The 18,922-nt window shown below is 48.6% G+C and overlaps 1 protein-coding gene across 1 annotated transcript in view; it reads left to right on the top strand.

Annotated features, from left to right (window-relative positions):
- Nucleotides 1-18,270, top strand: part of LOC105827476 (RNA-binding protein Musashi homolog 2-like) — a gene marked incomplete at its 3' end in the record, with an annotated part of 243,722 nt that extends 225,452 nt beyond the window's left edge. Inside the window, exon 7 of the mRNA XM_012665671.1 lies at nucleotides 18,222-18,270. Within this exon, the coding sequence (XP_012521125.1) occupies nucleotides 18,222-18,270 (49 nt within the window). The remainder of the gene's footprint in view (nucleotides 1-18,221) is intronic.
- Between the last annotated feature and the right edge of the window lie 652 nt (nucleotides 18,271-18,922).

Below are 18,922 nucleotides of genomic sequence, written 5' to 3'. Positions count from 1 at the left end.
ACAGGACAGCTAAAGTTTAGGGTGCACCATAGATCTTGAAAGGTCTGGTGCTGGCTGTAAAGAAGTGTAGGGGTGTTGCTTTTAGGGAGAGAAGAACAGCCACACCCCAGGACATAAGCCCCTCTTTGAAAGGCCTTCTCCCAAGCCTGTAGTTTATCCCAGAAAGTGATGTTTTAGTTCTCAGTGCCATCCAATGTGTGGGCTTGGCATGGCCCAGGAAACAGCAGCTCCCCAGCACATGACACGCTAATGAGCCCAGCAGGCCTGGCGGGGGGACAGGACCCTGGAGAGGGAGGGCACCTGCTGAAGGCAGCCAGTGCCACGAGAGGAGGCCTGCACCTGGCTGGCCGAAGTGCTGAAGGAGCCAGGTTCTTGTAGACGCAGCTGTTATCAGAGGCCACAAGGCTGTCCCCTGTACTTATCCGTTAGAACAGAGTCCTAAGGTCCTATGTACAGTGTCATCTTCAGGGGAAGATGTTGCTGGGGTCCAGGTGAGTCTACCCCGAGTCAGATCGGCATTAGTCATTGCAGACATCCGGGGCTCCCTGGGCAGCCCTGCCTCCATCTTCCCAGTCTGAGAGATGGGGCAAAGCGCTACTTCGCCGGCGTGCTGCGGATTAATGAGCTGACATTTGCAGACTTGCAGACTGCTAGGGAGATGAATTGGAAGTGCTAAGTATTACTATTTCATGTGGAAGTCTGAAAATAACCTTGCCGAAGCGCTCTAATAAATAACTAAATCGGGCTAGCGAGGGGGACATTTCAGACGTCTAGAGAGTGTTTCTCTTAAATATTTTTCTCTCGAGTGGAGAGGAGGTGTGACGGAAAGAGTTGGGAAGGAGCATTCATGCCCCTGCGTTATCTGGCCCACGAAGGGAAGAGTATCAAGTCACAGGATGTGAAGTTGGATGGCCTCGCCAGGCTGGGGACGTCCTGCGTGGGCTCCTCCTTTAGCTCAGACCAAGGCATTGCCAAGCAAGTGAGATCCCCCGACACCAGCATGGGTTGTCCCCACGGTGTGACACCTTCACAGGGTCTTCTCTGTTCTTCAGAACTTTCCGGTCCTTCAAGACCTGTTTCGTTCTTACAAGATTTTTGGCCAAGGGGCGATTTCTCCCTTCCTCTTGTTGCAGCACCTCACTGTGCTACGATCGGTCGCAGTGTTTGTCCTTCAGTGTAAATGTCTGTTTCAGCTTGACCCCCTCAACTGGGGCGTGGGAGGCAGAAAGGCTGTGTTTTTGACATGTGCTGGGCCTGCCGCATATTTGTTGACTGTTGATTTGCTCTTAATTGGGCTGTTTGTCACACCACTGCTCTGTCCCACGGGGCTTCCCCGTCTTCTCCTTCCTCAGTCTCAGTCCTGTGGGACTTGCAGCCTCTTGGGTGGTTGGGTTTCTGCAGGCCTCTTGGGGGCTGGCGTGGATGGCCCTGGGTGGGGAGGGTGCCTGGGCCCCTGGGGCCCTCTTGGTGAGGTGGAATGTCGGGAATCGTGGCCCTATCCCCAGAAAGCCCTCTCGTTTCTTCCTACCCTGATATTCTATAGCAAGATGCTAATAAGCTCCTGGCTCCACCAGTGTGAGCGCCTGAATAATGCTGCACTCCCCTGCCCCCTCCTCTCCGTTTTTCTGTTTGTTTTTTGAGACAGGGTCTCGCTCTGTCCCCTAGGCTAGAGTGCAGTGTCATCATCATAGCTCACAGCAGCCTCCAACTTCTGGGCTCAAGCAATCCTCCTGCCTCAGCCTCCCGAGTAGCTGGGACTAGAGGCACGCACCACCACGCCCGGCTAATTTTTCTATTTTTTGTAGAGATGGCCCTCTTCTCCATTTTAAAAGCCATATAAATTCTGAAGGCTACAGGAGATGGCTGGGACAGGTATGTGCTTCCGGAAACGCCTTTTAAAAAATAGCTTGTGGCACATTCTGTGTTTTTCTAGCATTAGCCTTCAGCTCATAAACTAGGATTAGGAGCAGGCATTTGAATCCTTGGGGTCAGCTCTTGTCCTGCCTCTGCCTGTCCGCATCTCCCTCTCCTGGAGGCGGGATGGAGGTGTGCCTGCCCTTGCACCCAGCAAGCGGATGCTTCTGTCCCTGCAATTCAGGTTTTGTTTGGGGACCAGAAACTCTGGGAGGATTGATCAGCCTTGACCCCTTTGGAGGAGGTTACCACCATGTCCAGGCAGGGACTGAGCCATTTGTGCTTTCCCGCTGATTCCTGTTCTAGCACCAGAGGGCCCCGGTGTGATGCGAAGGGTGGAGAAGACATGGGCCCTGCCCTCAGGGAGCTGCTGCTCCAGCAGGACCTCGCCCTGGTGAGGTGTCTGCGTGGAGCAAGGAATGCAAATTCACAACTCCAAGTGAAAAGTGGCTACAGTAAAAGGCAGAGTGGTGATCCACCCACTCTAATGTCTTGAGAAGATTCTCCCTCTCCTCCCCGCACCCCTACACTCACAGCCGAGGCTGGGAAAAGGCTCATTAAGCTGGAATAGTCATCTTTCCTTCCCACGTGCCTTGACGTGGGGGCTCCCAAGAGTCCAGGCTTTGGGCGCCTCTCGTCTTCTGAGAGCTGCTCCCTGAGTGTGGTCCTTCCTTGGGGAGGCGGGTTTCTTTCTGCCTTGTTCTCCGTTCACAGTGATGCTGTTTCCTGGGATTGGTGCAGTCTGCAGACCCCAGCTCGGCCTCTGACCCGCTGTGTACCCGCGGACAGCAGAGGATTAAGCCGCTGCGCCTCGGCTTCAGCCGACACCGGCACCATTAGATCTCCTCCCTGTCTGTCTGGGGAGGTTGCTTTCAGCAAAGACTGAGTGTGGTGACTCAGACTTCATTTTGTGCCCTCCAGTCCCTTTCTGAAGAGCCAGGGCCGCACCTTCAGGATGGAGGCCTGGCCGCTCTGTGGCTCACGCGGCCTGGGCCTTCTGCAGACGCCCCGCCCTGCTCCCTCGTCTTGCATTTCTCTCCGGACACACAGGCCCACTGCCCCAGCACCAGGCCCCTGCTGGCCCTCTGCCTAGAATGCCTTCCTGCCGTTTCTGCGATGCTCCCCCAGCTAAGTTAGTGTCATTTTTACCCTGAGTTTTCAGAACCCTTAAATGCATGAATGAATGATTAAACACTGGGCCCTGACAGAGTGCTGGCATGTGCCCTGCACTTGTCACATCCTGCACTGATGGTCTCTCTGTCCCCTTGAACCTCAAGGATAGGAATCTACTCTGCCTCATTTAAAAAGTCTTTGTGCCTAATATGGTAAACATTTAGTAAATATGTGTTGATTGAATGATTTTTTAAAAGGAATGAGTGAATTCTAAAGGTAGCACCACTGCCTCTGACAAACTTACTTCTTTTTAAGCTAAGGATTTCCCATTTGCTGAGTGAAAGGAGCTCATTCAGCCCATTAGTCAGGGCGGTAACTGGTCTGAAGCTGTTGACAGCTGGCTAGAGCAGCCTTCTCAGGTAAGGGTGGAATCTCTTTCCCGTGCAGGAGGGGACAAGGGTTCCTCACTGGAGTAGGGCGTGGCTTCAGGGAGTTAATCTCCTCACCACACAATGTAGAGGAAGAAGAGTATTAATTAAGACTTGGTTGCAAGTAGCGGAAGCTCATCTCAGGCTAGCATCAGCCTGTCTGTCTCGCCCTGTTGGCTGGTTTTCCATTCTGATGTGTCATGGCGGGTCATGGCCACCCCACCTGTGGGCAGGATGGGCTGGATAGATGTTGAGGAAGTGGCCAGCTTATCTCATCCTTGGTTCTGCTTGCTTGGGTAAAGCCAGCCTCTCCACTAATTTCAATTTCGCTTATAGGGAAGACCTCGGGCAAAATGAACAATACTAGATCTTTCTTTTGACCAGCTCACTGAGGTTATAATAACGATGGATGACAGCTACTTAGTTCTTCTTACGTGCCAGAATACTGCACATGGATTAACTTCCTTTAATGCTCATAACAGCACTATGAGGTGTCGGTTCCAACCTGAGATGATGTTACGGAGGCACAGAAAGGTTCGGTAACCTGCCTAAGGTCACACAGCTAGTAAGTAGTAGAGCCAGAATCTGAGCCCAGAGAATCTGGCTGCAGAGCTTCTGGCTGGAGTGGGCCCGGGGCCCAGGTACCCGAGCAAACACTGCTCGTGGACACGTGCGTCATTGACAGAAGAACCATGATGCCTTTCCTAAATCTAGACTCTGAGAGTGCTCACAGGCAGATGGGATTCTGCAAAAGACAGCACTACAAGCCCATTATCACATTAGCCATTTGATTTGAAATTGACAGTGGTTGGGGGATGGAGAGGCTCCATCACTCCAGGGGCTAGAAGGAGCCTGATCCCCCGGCTCTCACACCCTGTGGCGGGCTCCTTGCTGTTCACCTGTGATGGCCAGGGGCAGTTTCCCGAGTGCTGCACAGCACCTGGAAGTTCCTATCCTTCTCCCAGAAAATCTCCAGCCCTGGAGTGAAAGAAGGAGAAATTACAAATCTGAGCAGTTGAGGAACAATTTAATTAAAAACAAAAAGAAATGTGAATGAATTAGCCAAAAATCTTCATGGGGCGCATCATTGGCAGAGGAAGGCCGTGAGAAGAGGAGATTAAGATTTCCTTTTATTTGTTTTCATTGTAATCGAACCCTTAGGCTTGGATGGGGTAAGAATTTCTCACGCAGTCTGACTTGCAACGAGCATTTGTCTTTGTTAATTTATATAGGGAAGGGTAGTAAATCTGCAGGTGAGGGCTGCTGGCTGGCCCCTGTGCTAGTTCACGGGGGTGTTTAAAGTAATCGCACCTGACAGTTTATCAGCAGTTAACAGGTTTTTCTGCATCAGAAAGCAAAAATACTATATGAGTTGTGCAACATATATAAATGATTTGAAGAATTAGGGTGCAGCAGATAGTATAGTTTTTAGCAAAGAACTGAAGACTTCATTGAGTTACAAAGTTAGCAAGTGCAGGGAAGGCGGGGTGGCCCAGTCGGGGTACAACACAGGTGTGCTGTGTGGCCTGTCATCCTTGTTTAATTTCCTTTTTCCCTGGTCCCAATTTGAATTGCCAGAATATGTTATATTGCAGTGCATTATTTCATTTGCTTGCTTTGTAATTCCTCTTTACCTCAAACAGATGAAAAACATGGCACTAAAGCAAATTGACAGCTCTTGAAATGAGAAAGATCTTTATCCTTCAGAATGTTGATGTAGAAATAAATGAAAGAAAAACATGCTTGTTGGGTCTTGAAGCAGCTTGAATTGATACTTTTTTTTTTTTTTTTTTAAGGGTGGACGTGGATTTTCCCCTTTTCTTTTCTTTTTTCCCCTATAGGGTGTTGTGTGACTTGGGGATTAAGTAGGAGGGTTGGTTATTCTGTCAATACTCATTTGCAAAGATCTGAGTCATGATCTTGACAGCAGGGTAGGCCACAGGTTTCCAACCCAGGGGCTGAGAGAGGAAATGTGGGGTCCTCAAGTTGACTTCATTACTTCAAAACAATCTATCAGGGACCAGGGATACCCCACCCCAAACCACATGAAGCCCAGCTAAAATGGCAGGCATGCTCGCTTTAGAGTACCCCAGCTTAACCTGCACGCAGTCACTTCCCGCTGCCAAAAGCCCCAGTTACAATTATGACGAGTATTGATGAATAATTTTCTCTATCTCAAAAGTATTAGTAAGTGCAATTTGTTTGGTATAGGAAATATCTCAAAGCATGTAAGATCTGGGTTTCAAAAATTAAACAAAAGACTTGATGGCTTATTTATAGAAAAATTAGAAGCCATTGATTCAATGCTCTTTTGTATCTGAATTTTTTTTTTTTCTTTATCCTGCAGAATCTTTCTGAAACCCAACCAGCAAGTACTTTTTGGGCACTAGCAGGTGCTAGTAGGATATGCAAAGCTGTGTATGAAGTTTCTGGAGACTAGGGAAGGGGAAGAGGTGGGCAAGTGGGGACTGCCAACACGATATTCATGTGACAAAATAAGATTTCAGACTCGTGCATGACAGCGCCAAATACGAGAAACTGATAAGAGATGCATCTTTCTACAATATGCGTACCATATTTGTACTCACTTTATCCAAATCAAGTGGAATTAGGACATAATTGTCAGTATTTTAAACTGGTCTGCCACGAGGTTTCTTGAAATAATGAGCCCCCTTGTGGTTTCTTTTTATTATTATTACACATTTTATTTTTAAATACATAAGGACTCACAAGAAGTTGTAAAAATGGTACGGAGAGCTCTTGTGAACCCTTTGCCCAGTTTCCCGCCGCGGTAGTATCTCCCATAACCATAGTACATTGTTAAAACCAAGAAACCGGTGTCAGTACATCATCAGTTTTCACATGTACTCGTGTGTGTGCTTGCGTGTGTCAGTTCTTTGAAATTTTATCATGTGTAGATTCGAGTGACCATCACCACAATCCAGATATAGAACTGTTCCATTGCCACAAAGAAACTCCTTGTGTTTCCCCTTAATAGTCACACCCTTCCCCCACCCCTAACCCCTGACAACCACTGATCTGTTCTCCATCACAATAATTTTGTCATTTCGAGAATGTTACAGAAATGGAATCACATAGTACGTAATAAGCCTTTGAGATTGACTTTTTTTCACTTGGTGTAATTCCCTTGAGATCCATCCAAGTTGGGTCCAGTAGTTTGTTTCTTTTTATTACAGTGAGTGTTCCATTGTAGGGTGTACCATGGTTTGTTTTTCCATTCCCTTTGTGTTTCTAAAGCATGGTTTATTTGCATACGACTCATTGCAGCACAGTACATAAAGCCAGGTAGACTTATGAGGTTAAACCTTACTCAGCCACACTGATTTCACTAAATTGGAATTTGTGGTGATCAATATAAAGTCTGTTATCCCATTAGCCAGCCCTTACCTCACGTATGTTTGCAGAGCATCTATCTGTGTGTGCCGGGGCTGGCATGCATGCTGGAGGTAGCGTAGGGCAGTCATTTGCCACTGGCCAAATGCTTCCCGGTATATCATGTCAATAATTTCTACTTCTCAAGGCTGGGGGTGAAGGTTAACTGTGATCATCGTTCCTTTTACACACAAGGAAGCTGAGCTGCCTTGGAAAGCCAAGCCCCAGGTTATGCATGGGTGGAAATGGTGGAATGGAATTTGAACCCAGGACTCGTGCTGCCATGCCAGGTTCCTTTTATTCTGTCACTGTGGCTTTGCCTGTAGCTACTGAATTGCTTACAGCCAGGTTCTCCTCTGGAAAACGAGTGGGCTGGACTCATATCTTTTTGGTTCTTTCTGCCTCAAAGAATTTATGATCGTCTCTGAACAAGAAGTAACTCTGCCAAGTGACTGAAACCTTCAGCCTATTGCTGCACTTGAACTTTGCTCTTAGCAGCATTTCGTTAGCCATCATTTGAAGACAGCTTGGGAATTTAAAAGTTACAAATTAGAATTCCTTTAAAAATAGTCTGTAGTTCAGACCTTCCTTCATTCTGCTGAATTTCGACAAGATCTTTGGGTCAGGACTGGAACTGAGCACCCCACGGGATCTCTGACCCAGGACTCTGGGGGTGCCTTCAGGGATAAGGGGGTTGAGGAGACTGGCTGTCAGGCAGCCCAAAGGGGAAGAAGTGGGAACTTCTTTGCATGCTGTTAATGCCCCGGGAAGAAACTTTGGGGGTGTGTGCTGCTCGGTGCACTGATTCAGGTGCCTGGAGCTACACAGTTCACAGAATTCTGCCTTGTGCCAAAACTGCTATGGATCAGAGGGAGCTGCTATTTCAGGCATCTGAGTGCTGCTGCCGCTGAATTCAGGCCTGAGCAGCTCATCCGAGGGGGTGGGGCAGAGTTGCTTCAAGTCTTTGAAGCTCCAGAAAGGGTTCAAAGGAGCCTTGGACAAGGGATTCCTGCACTGGGCGTGAAGTGGAGAGGTGACCTTTGGGTCACTGCTAACTCCCCAGTCTGTGATTTGGAGACGAATGGAACTTCCTCTCTCCCCCTGTTACTGACATTCACTCCAAGACCTGGTGGAGTTCATCAGAATCACAGGCTGGTGGCTTCAAAGGGCTGGTGGAGAGAGGAGGGCCTGGGGCTTGGGAAACCCGCAGCTACCCGTGACCTCTGGCACGTCACCTCACCCCTCTCCCCGTGTGGTCCAGGAAGGCGGTGGGGCTCTGGAATCTGATAGACCAGAGTCCGCCTCCCTTCTGAGTGGCAGAAAGAGACGATGGGGGATTGGGAGGCACCGTGGCATCGGGCAGACAGAAAGCCCAGGGTCATTCTGAACCTAGTTTCTTTTCATCTGGCTCTGCAGCCAACTCTTTGTGTTGGGCAGACAAAGAGCCTTAATAAATATTGGTTTAATGAATAAATGTGTCACCGAGGCTGAGCTCTCCCTCTGCCTCATTCTTTGTCCTCACCAGCCAGTCTGTTACAGGGGGAGGGGGAAGAGGTCTGAAGCCCTGTCCTGAGGCTCCTGCACTCAGAAGTCCCCTGCCCCAGGGGCCCTGGCTTTTCCCAAACCGCACACAAGCCCTGCTTGCCCTCGTCAAGCCATGTTGTCTATCCTTCCTGTTTCCCATGCAGAAAGAAGATGCAGATGGCCCCAGGGATCAGAGTTGGGATTGGAACCCGGACTTTTTCAGCCTACAAAGCGCCTTTCTCCTCTCCCCTCTCCCCTGTCTGAGCGTATGGCTGCAGCTACGCTTGTCACCATCCGAGATTGCATTGGCCACAGGAGATGTGGATGATTTTTCCATTTGTCCTGATGTTTATTTCATGCCCATCAATATCAGCCCATATTAGGACAGATGAGGTGGTTATTTACAGGCTGTGCATTTTCACACTTGGTAATTATAAACCCTTCCCGTATTCGGTCAGAATCGTGGAGATCCATTTTGGCAATTAGCAGTTTAGTATTTGTTTAATGGGAATGCAAGAGAGTGTTACGGCACATCAGTGCTCCCCGGTCATTTGCCTCTCTCCTCCGGAGCTTGCAGGTTTGGGCCTTTTTCATAGTAGGTGAAGCCTGCTGGGGAGAGGCTGGAGGGGGGAGGAAGGCGCATTAGGCAGCCTGCCTGCCGCTCCCCTCCCCCAGTGCACACTTGCACGCACGCACACACACACGCACGCAGGAACTCACAACCAGTGCTGAACACGGCCCTGGATTTCCAGAGCACAGCAGCCACCACTCGAAGGAGCCTCACACGAGAGGCCGTTAGGCCAGATGCTATTTCCATGTGACAGCTGTCAAGGCTGCTGGATCCAACTGCTGCTCCTCGAACAGCTCGTGCCCGGCCTCTCTCAGTGTCCTTCTCCCCTTCTTTCACCTCCTCCTCTCTATTGCCACATCTCAGATGTCCCCAGAGAGGGCCTCCTGCCTTACCCGCCAGGGTGATTCTCCAACTCAGGGCTTTGCCTGCACGGCTAGAATAGAGCCCCCACCCCAGCCATAGTCCCACAGGCAAACGCCGGCTTCTGTGGCTTAATTTTGAGATAGGGCCTCCTGGGACCACTTCCCCAAAAACATGCTGGTTCTGTTGGTGGCTGTCCCTTGGTGTGACCCATTTGCACCAAGCACCAAAACACACAGCACAGGGTGTGGCTTCTGGCTTCACTGGGTGGAGTGTGCATGGGCCCTCTGCAGGGCTCAGCCAGGGGATTGCTGGGGTGGGGCAGTGAATTGGACCAGCGTCTGTTACTGTGAGTGTTATCCGTATGATAGGCACTCACTGGCCGCCCCATAAGCGTAACTAGTGACTCTAGGAGGTCAAACGAACTCAGCATTCTTAACACAACTGCACAGTGTGGACTTGTGTGGGCCAAAGCCTGGACGGAATTCGGGGCTGGCCGTCCAGCTCTGCCGCCAGCTTGCTCTTCGACCATGGAGGAGCCCAGTGATCTCTAGCTTTGAGGATTTGCTGCTCAAAAAGGAAGAGACCCCCACAATGTCCTGTTTTCTTTACTTCTCTAATCATTCCCTCCTCTCCTGAGCCTAGCCGGGAAGTATGCTCCCATCTCCTTGAGTTACCTAGTCACCTCTCTTCACTTTTTGGTAGGATTTTAAGGTAGCATCTGTTGGTTTGTCCAGCAGACAGTGGGACTACTCTAAGCTCTTCGGGATTCCAAAAACAGAACCCAAGTAAGGGAGGCCAGTAGAAGACAAAGGAACACACCTGGTCTTAAATCCTGGCTATGCCATTTACTACCTGTGTGACCCTAGACAAGTCACTTACTCTCAGTGCACCACAATTTCCTCACCTATAAAATGGATGTATGAAATGAGTGTGATAATATCAACCTCAGAGCTATTGCCGTAATTAAATGAGCTTTGTAGATTGCCTATTAAGCACCCATAAATGGTAGTTATCACAGCAATCGTTATTTCTGGGGGATAGACATTTTGTAACCTAGAGTCTGATACGTATTTGTGCAATCAGAATCTCTGAGCAAGAGACTTTGCCTTGAGGTAAATAAAATGTCTCAATCTCCGGGATAGAGTAGACTGGAGACCCCATGTCCTTCAGTTCCCATGGGCAGATGTCTCTTTGTTAAATTCATAACTGCAGTCTGATACACACTGTGTTTTTGTGTTTTTTTTGTTTTTGTTTTTTTGTTTTTAGTTAAAAGGGAAAATGGAATGATCCTACAAGAATAAAAAAAGTAAAAGTAGGAAAAAATAGGGCAGATAAGGAAGGATCTTGCTAAAGGTGGTAGAATATTCTGGGCATAGTAATGCTTGGGAGCCTTCTGTGAAACGTTCAGGAAATGTACTTAACACCACTGAGCCTTATACCCCCAAAATGGTTAAAAGGATACATTTTATGTTATGTGTATTTTACTGCAATAAATTAAAGAGTTTAGGAGAAACTGTGCAGATCTTTCTCTTGTTAGTCAGTGAAGGCATAGGCCTGAATTGAAATGAACAAGCTTTCAGGTGGATGCAAAGTAGAATTTTTGACTTTTGTGATGAAGGGAACACATGCCTGGCAGTAGCAGCTGGGACAAAAGCTCCGAGCACACCTCACTGCTTCAGTCTTCCGGCAGTGAGCGCGCAGAGATGGGGTGGCCGAGTAGCTCCCGGGCCTGCAGCCAGGGGAGGACGTGAACCTGAGATGGGGCAGGGAGGCAGCGCTGGCAGCTGAGACTTGGACCCATAAGACCGGCGTCTGGGTCCTGGGCCCATCCCCCACCAGCTCTAGGATGACCCGTGGGGAAACTGAGGCTCTGAGGATTTGTAATAATCCCTGTCTCATTGGGTTGTTGTGAGGACCAAAGCAATAATATTACTAATATCTGTGAAAATATTGGTGGTCGTGGGGAGAAAGCAATGGTTTTGTTAGGTTTTCTTAAAGTTCTATGTTCTGTTTTGGTCCTTCTGAACTACTTGCAGGACAGAACTTTGGCGTTTTTGCACAAGGTTAAGGAGAGCCCCGAGAGAGCAGTATGTGGCAGGGAGCCTGACGGATCCTGACTTCTGGCTGGGGATGAACATCCAGTCTTTAGGCAGCCAACGGGCCGTTAATACCGATTTATTTAGGGCCCGTCTACACACATTCATGCTGTGACTGCGGCTCAACTCGGCTGTGTGTAGCCATTTAGAACAGTGGTTCTCAGCCTTGGCTACACCCCGGATCACTGGGGAGTTTTAAAAACATCCTCTGCCAGGCTGCCTGCTCCAGAAGTTGGGGTGTGGACTCTGCAGCAGGCGTTTTCAAAGCTGCAGGTGTTTCTAGTGAGCAGTCATGTTCGCAAACCACTGATCTAGATTTCAGTATGAACTAATGGGATTTTCCAGCCCGCTCCCTCTTCTCCTCGTTCTTCCTTTTGGGCGAGGACTAAAGATAGACCAGCCCCAGCTTTTGCAAGTCCAAAGCATGCTGAGAAGTCCTGTTTCAATAAACTAGATGCCATCACTGAGCTTTACGGCCGGAGCCTATTTTGGTTGTGTCCAGGCTGGTGGGGGCAGGGGTGGCGACGGTGCCTTCCCACGCTCTGACATCATCCTGCGACCAGGCAGCCGCTGTCTCTGGGCCCAGACACCTGCATCCTGCCATGTCATCCAAGTCTCGCTCTTGTGGCTTTAGGGCTTCCAGTTGATAGAACGTCATAATAAGGCCTCTTAAGCCCCACGCACTGTGGTATCATGGCATTGCCTTTGAAGGTGTTTACTTAAACTAACACTTGAAGCATTTGAGTGGGAGCAGGAAGAGAAATTCAAGGGCGTTTGTTCTGGGGGAGTTTGAAGAGCTGGGCTTCTTCTTTTCCCTTTCCCCGCCCTCCTTGTATGTGACCAGATAATTTAAGGATCATTCGAAGTGCCGTTTCCTGCTTTGTGTTTGATATGTGTGGTGTGTGGGTGTGTATGTTTGTATCCCAGGGGAGTAGGAAATTTCTTAGCACCTGTGTTGGCCACGGCAAAGCTCTGGAACAGCCTCACAGCACAGAGAGCTTGCGGAGGACCAGGGGTGAATGCGACGCTCCCGGGGGTGGTTTCTGCGGCCTCTGCAGGCCATTGTAGCATCAGAGGCAGAGTATTTATGGATGGGTCTTAGGGACTGTCTCATACAATTTTCTCCTTTCACAGATGAGAGACTGAGGGTAGAGGAGGGAAGATACTTGTCCTCAGTGAGATCCTTGTGCGGCTGGGATTGGAACCCAGCCCCCTCACCTTGCAGCAGTGCCTGCCGTGCCCAGCTGCCTCCCAGCACCTGCGGAGTCATTACCAGCAACTCTTTGTCCCTTTTGCTGTCTCCTGGGAGCAAGTTTTCTGTGTCCCCAAATCAGTTCAGCCTCACTTGCCTGCTGTGTGCTGGGGGAGCCAGCATTGCGAAACCTTGCATAGGAGAGGCTGTGGTCTGGGGGACATACTCCAGGGTCCCACCCTTTGGCCAACCAACTGGGCAAATAGAATTTTGACCTCCCTTTCTCCAAGCCTCTTTGCATTGTGATTTGCAGGTTTCCTATTCAGCTAGCACATGAGCTGGGCTGGCATAGGTCTCACCTCTGGATACGGTCAACACCATCTGACTACTTCTAAAATCACTCAGCAAGAATGTCTGGCTCACCATAAATCTTTTGACTCATTAGAAAGAGGGTTCACTCATTCATTAAATGAATTAGGATTAGAGAGGCATCACCCACTGACTTGAGTGGTCATTATTGCTGATTTTTGTGGTGCTCATTTAGTGAGGAACACGTTGCCAATTTCTCCTGGCGCTTCGAGGAGCTCTGTCTCCAACCTTGCTGCTGGGGTGAGATTTAGATGAGGTCCCGCCACACCCTGATACCTGGGTTCTGTTTGGAATGTTCCGTTAGAATGTGTTCCACGTGGAATGTGGAACCTGACAGTTTAATACTCTGCCCACCTTCAGCACTTTTCCTTGAACCCTTTTCTTGCCTTTGTTTACTCTCTAGGATTATTGGAGACTGTCATGTATCTTCTCATGATTGTAAACTTTTTTTTTTAGAAAAGGGACTGTGAATAGAATAGTTACCTGTTGCCACAGGAATGCTGCATAGCACACCACAGGACTTCAGCGGCAGATAATAACTATTTGGAGCACACTGGAAGTGGTTCTGCTGATCTTGGCTGGCCTTGCTCTCATGTTTTGGGGGTGACTAGCTGTCCACTGATCGAGGCTGGCCCCAGCTGGGGGGACTTGGCCCTGTTCCACGTGCTGCTCATCCTGCATGAGGCTAGCCTGGACATGCCCTTCTCATGTGGCTGCAGAGGTGCAAGAGGGAACAAGGGAAACACACACATCCTCTTAAGGCTAGGCCCAAAATGAGCATAGCATCCCCTCCACCTCATTTTATTGGCCACAGCAAGTCAAGTTCAGATTCAAGGGTTGGGGAGATAAGACTACACCTCTTTGGGGAGAAGAACTGCAAACTCACAGGTTCAAGGGTGTGGGGCCATTAATGTAGTCAGTCTACCATAGACCTATGTGAGTTGTCTCTTATTTGTACTTAGGCTGATGTTTGCAAGTAGTGAATGCCTAATAAATAGATGTTCCATAAAAGTAGTAAAATTACCATTAGCTAGGTTTTCTAGTGAAGACTGGGTTGGTTGCATGATGTAGACGTTAGCAGGAATTTATTTGGTGGAAGGAAAGTTTATGTCATTCTAGTAGAATCTCAGTTTTTCTTGTACTGGGTACTGAGCAGCTTGGTTACCACTAAGAAATCCATCTTCTTGTCATCTTTTCTGTCATGGGTTCTACCACCATCATTTTCAGGATCTTCGAATATAAACGTCTGAAAGAAGAAGAACAAAGAGAGGGAGAACTTTTGCCACACATTAAAGCGCATCACTTGCTCCTAGAAGAGAAATCGTGTTCCATGTATTGAGCCCTGAGTGCATGGGAAAAAGGGAAAGGCAGTCTCTGTCCAGTGTCTTTAACCTTTGCTCTTTTCTCATCCCTTAGAGTAGCCCATGGAAAGAGGGGTGCAGGGGTCCAGCCACTGCATCTTCATCTGCTGGGAGCTTATTAGAAATGCAAATACTACCAGATCAGACACTCCAAAAGTGGCGCCCGGGAGATCTGGGGCTTAATAAACCCTCGAGAGGGTTCCTGTGTGGATGGTGTCAGAATCCCTGCCCCAGCCCCACTGGCCACAGCTCCCCTTGGCTGACGTTCGCACACTTCTGAGGATACCACAGCACACTCTGAACCTTGGCGTAGTCAGACACGCATGTTCACGACCTTCTGGTGTCGGGATAAAGATGGGGGCATCCTATTCCCAACCATCTCCCCTAAAAGTTACTTTGCAATTTTCATTCCCAAAGATACACCCCAGAAGATGCCAGGGCTGTGTTTAAAATCTGCCTCAAGTTATTACATGGTTCATCTCAAGATTCGAATAAGCTTTTCCCAAAACAGACCAGGCTTGTGCTGGGACACGGGACAGACACCTCCTGTCCTTCTCTCTGCCCCTTTCTCAGGGGATCCCCAAGACCACCAGGCCTGTGCCCACCTCTGCTACAAAGAAATTGGTAAGGCAAGTGAGCGCGTTGTCAACCCAAAATAAACCCCAGTGTGAGCGTAAGGATGAGGGTGGTGACCCTGGAGGAGATGTTTGACAAGGGTTATAATGGTGTTTTCTACCCGAGGTCACAAAAACTCCTGTTTTCAGCCCCCCTGAACCTTTGTGTTCCCCTAACACGAATTAATCCTTGGCCTGTATGTTAATGTTGTGACTCCGCACAGCTGACTGATGTACCTGGGTTTCATTTGTGTGTGTGTGTGTGTGTGTGTGTGTGTGTGTGTGTGAGCGTGCACGCGTGTGGGGCAGGGGGAGGGGCGAGGGAGTTATCAGTTTGCTGGCTCCGGGGTTGAGTCCCAGTTACCTTATCCGAGCCCCTCATTTCTCCTTGACGGAGGCTCACACAAGCCGCTTCTGTTTGATTCACATAGAACCGTGAGAAACAGTCTCCTATGTGAGGCCGTGTTTTTCATTCTATTCAGTCTTTGTCTATTCAAATTCTTCTAGTTTCAGCTCTTGCTGTTCTGCCAGATTTCCATGGCATTGATGGCTTCTCTGAATTAATAAGTGTTTTGCAATCGCTGAAAAGTTTTCTCCCCCCAAGCCTGGGACTTATCCATATTGATTTTTTTTTCCCTTTCTCTTTCCTCTCTGGCTACTTCTTAGATGTTGTATTTTGTAAAGTGTTAATAGAATTTTTCTTTCGCCCTGACACTTTATCTATTCAGGAGGTCTTTTGCGGGTCCCATTGTACAGGTGGACTACAGAGGAAAGAGCTCTATTCTTTCCGACAATGCTTGCCCTAAAAACATATACAGATCCTCCCCCACGCTTGCCAGGGTGGAGTGGATGTTGGGAGGGCAGTGTCAAAGAACGTTCGAACTTAGGAAGGAAAAGGGGAGCCAATTACACACTGTTGAAAGGGGGTTTTGAAAATAACATTTTTTAAAAAAATTCAAAACATTTATTTCCTAAGGGAATCGAGTCTCAGTACCAAAACATGGCCAGCACAGAAGGGTGGCTGTTTTCCTTACTGTTAGACATTTTCAGTTCAAAATAAGGACTTGGCAAACATCTTAGAAAATCTGGAGACGGGTGGGAAACAGATGTCACATTTACCTGCACACTGCCCGGCAGGCCTCACCCCTACCCACCCGCACCCCAGGCGTTCGAATTCTCGTCGACTCCCGGGGTCCGAGTCTGAGAGTCCGTATGCTCGAGTGTGACTACTCTGTGTGCAAACACACCAGTTGATCTTACTGGTGGTTTTGCGTGAGTGGTGCCCGGGAGGCAGATCGGCCGTTGCGTGCGTGGCCTCAGCAGGTGCTTGGGGGACTCCAAGCGTGCCCAATCCGGGTTTGTCCTGCCTGGAATGGGCATGGGGCGGTGGCGGCTGGTGAAGAAGCCCCTGTTCAAGTGATCTCCAAACTAGCATGGCCTACTCCCGCCAGCCTGGTGCCCGGGAGAGAGGGAGCAGCTCCCTGCTGGAAGAGTCACCATGCAAGGCCATTTTCCTCCCAGTGACTGACTCCAGAAATGGGCACCAGAATGGGAAGGCCCCAGGAGCCTGTCTGTTCAGGCCTGGTTGCTTAGCAACAATGAAAGGGGGCCATGACTCAAGAAGGGATTTTTCAGCCAGGCCAGTCCCTTTGAGGTTTGTGACTGTCTTGCCTACGCCTGTCTTCCATTCCTACCTTGATTTAGCTCCTCCCCCTGTGTCATTTGATAGCACCTAGAAAAATATACGTGATTTGTCTGGAGGTATCATTTTAAACCTCAGTTTATTGCTGCTCCCAGTGTCCACCCCTCCTTCGGAGACTAATCTGAGAAGAGTAGCGAAGGAATAGCCGACCGTTCCTTTCCCCGGCTGGGTTGGCTGCATTAGCTCAGGCCCCCAAGCGCGTTTGTAAGCCTCTGAGCGCAAATGGACGCACTCGGGCCTTCCCAGCCACATCCACGCACTGCCATTGCTCCCAGGACGGGGCCTCTGGCCCACAGTTGCCTCCACCCACAGCCACATGGGTTGGGTTGTATTCTTACTGCCGACCTTGGGCACAAAGTGAGCAGGCAGCTCACTGGTCAGACAGGTGCTCTCCCCAAGTGGGAAGCTGATGGGCGGGGACAAACACCTGTGCTAAAGATGTGTGATTTGTGGAATAAAGGACTGGATCATAAACACTCATAAAAGGAATGGATTCCAAAGCCAAATCTGGTCCATTAAGTGTGAGTTTTTCTGAGCTCTACGGGGGAGTTGAGTGTGGATCCTAAAATCTTATTGCTAGAAATACCCAAAAGGGTTGCAGGAAGCATGGGAGGTGTCTAGAAGGGATTAGGAAGAGAGACAGAGGGTGCCTTTGATATTTTCTTCTTTTCTTCTCTTTGATGTTTTTGAAAAGGTCCCAACACCAATGTATTAGTTTGCTAGGACTGCCATAACAAAGTCCTGCAGAGGGGCGGGCGGCTGAAACAACAGGAATCTATTTTCTCGCAATTCTGGAGGCTAGAAGTTCGAGATTAAGGTGTGGCAATATTGGTCTTTTTCAGTGGTCTGTCCTTGGCACATAGATGGCCGTCTTTGCCCTGTGTTGGCACACGGTCATCCCTCAGAGCATTTGTGTCCTAATCTCCTCTTCTTACAAAGACCCCAGTAGGGTGGGGCCCACCCTGATGACCTCATTTTAACTTAATTACCTCTTTAAAGACTCTCTCCCCAAATATAGACACATTCTGAGGTACAAGGGGCTAGGGCTTCGACATATGAATTTTGGGGGACACAGTTTAGCTCATAACAATCAAGATGTTAAAGTTCCATTGTTTATAATTGGAAACATTTAAGTATCCAACAGAAGGAGAATAATTAAGTCATCTATGGCTTCTCACCCTGTAAAATAGCACGTGTTGGTCAAGATAGTATTCATGATGTAGTCATCTGGGAATCATTTGCAATAGTGTAATGTTACATGTAAAAAAATAAGAAAAAATGTTATATACTATATGACTTAAACTATATTAAAATAGGCAACTTTTCTTTTTAAGCAGACACTGAAGGGAAATATACCAGATGTTAACCGTAGTTGTGCTGGGTGGAAAGACAAGATTTTTTTTTTCTTTCTACTTTTTTGTATTTTAAAATATTCTTTAATGGACAGCTATTACTTCTGTAATGGAAACCTTCCCTCTGCCCCCGCCCCTGCCTCCCCCCCCCACACACACGGAGCATATAATGTTTTGTGTACTTTGTTAAACTTCCTAAAGCAGCCTTTGTTCTGTCTTTGTGTTGCAGGTGGAGGATGCGATGCTGATGTTTGATAAAACTACCAACAGGCACAGAGGTAAGACTGCCCCAGTGTGAGTAGGTCACCATGACCCCCTCCTGGCGTCCATCTCGTTACCCCAGCCCTACTGACAAATATCCGATAAGGAGTCCAGAATCAAGCGGGTAGAGGTCAAAGATCTATAAGGAGGGCCACAGTCACACAAAGAGCCCCAATACTGGACGGTTAAAAAAGTCCTTTCCTTTTGGCGTGGGAACCCTTGTTTAATTATGCAGCCACACCCAGCACACAGATTTGGGTCTACCTTTCTAATCCTGGTTTTCTTAGTTCATTGCTAACCTCTGCACTAAGTGATCCGAGTGGAAATTTTTCATGGCAATTGTGTTCTCAATTTGCATTGAAGGACGTGGTTTAGGAGCTGTCAGTCTAAAGACCACCTCCACACACACACACAAAAGTCTTGTTGTATGTTTGTTGGATGTGTCCAGTGATTACAGCCTTGGAAATGCACTGTGGCACCTCCGGAATGTTTAGAGAGCATCTGCACGTATTTGCACTTTGTCCCGTGTGCCTCCCGTCCCATCCACGTTACAGAAAATGGGTCTCAACCTGGGGTCCACGAACCTCTGAAATGACATGCAAAATGTCTCATGTTTGCACTTTTCTTGGGTGAGGTTTCCAAGCTTTGAACAGATTCTCAAAGGGGTCT

Source organism: Propithecus coquereli, unplaced genomic scaffold (assembly GCF_000956105.1).
Source record: "Propithecus coquereli isolate 6110/MARCELLA unplaced genomic scaffold, Pcoq_1.0 Scaffold121, whole genome shotgun sequence".
Taxonomy (NCBI): domain Eukaryota; kingdom Metazoa; phylum Chordata; class Mammalia; order Primates; family Indriidae; genus Propithecus; species Propithecus coquereli.
The sequence above is the reverse complement of the archived record's forward strand: the minus strand, read 5'-3'. Positions and strand labels throughout refer to the sequence as shown.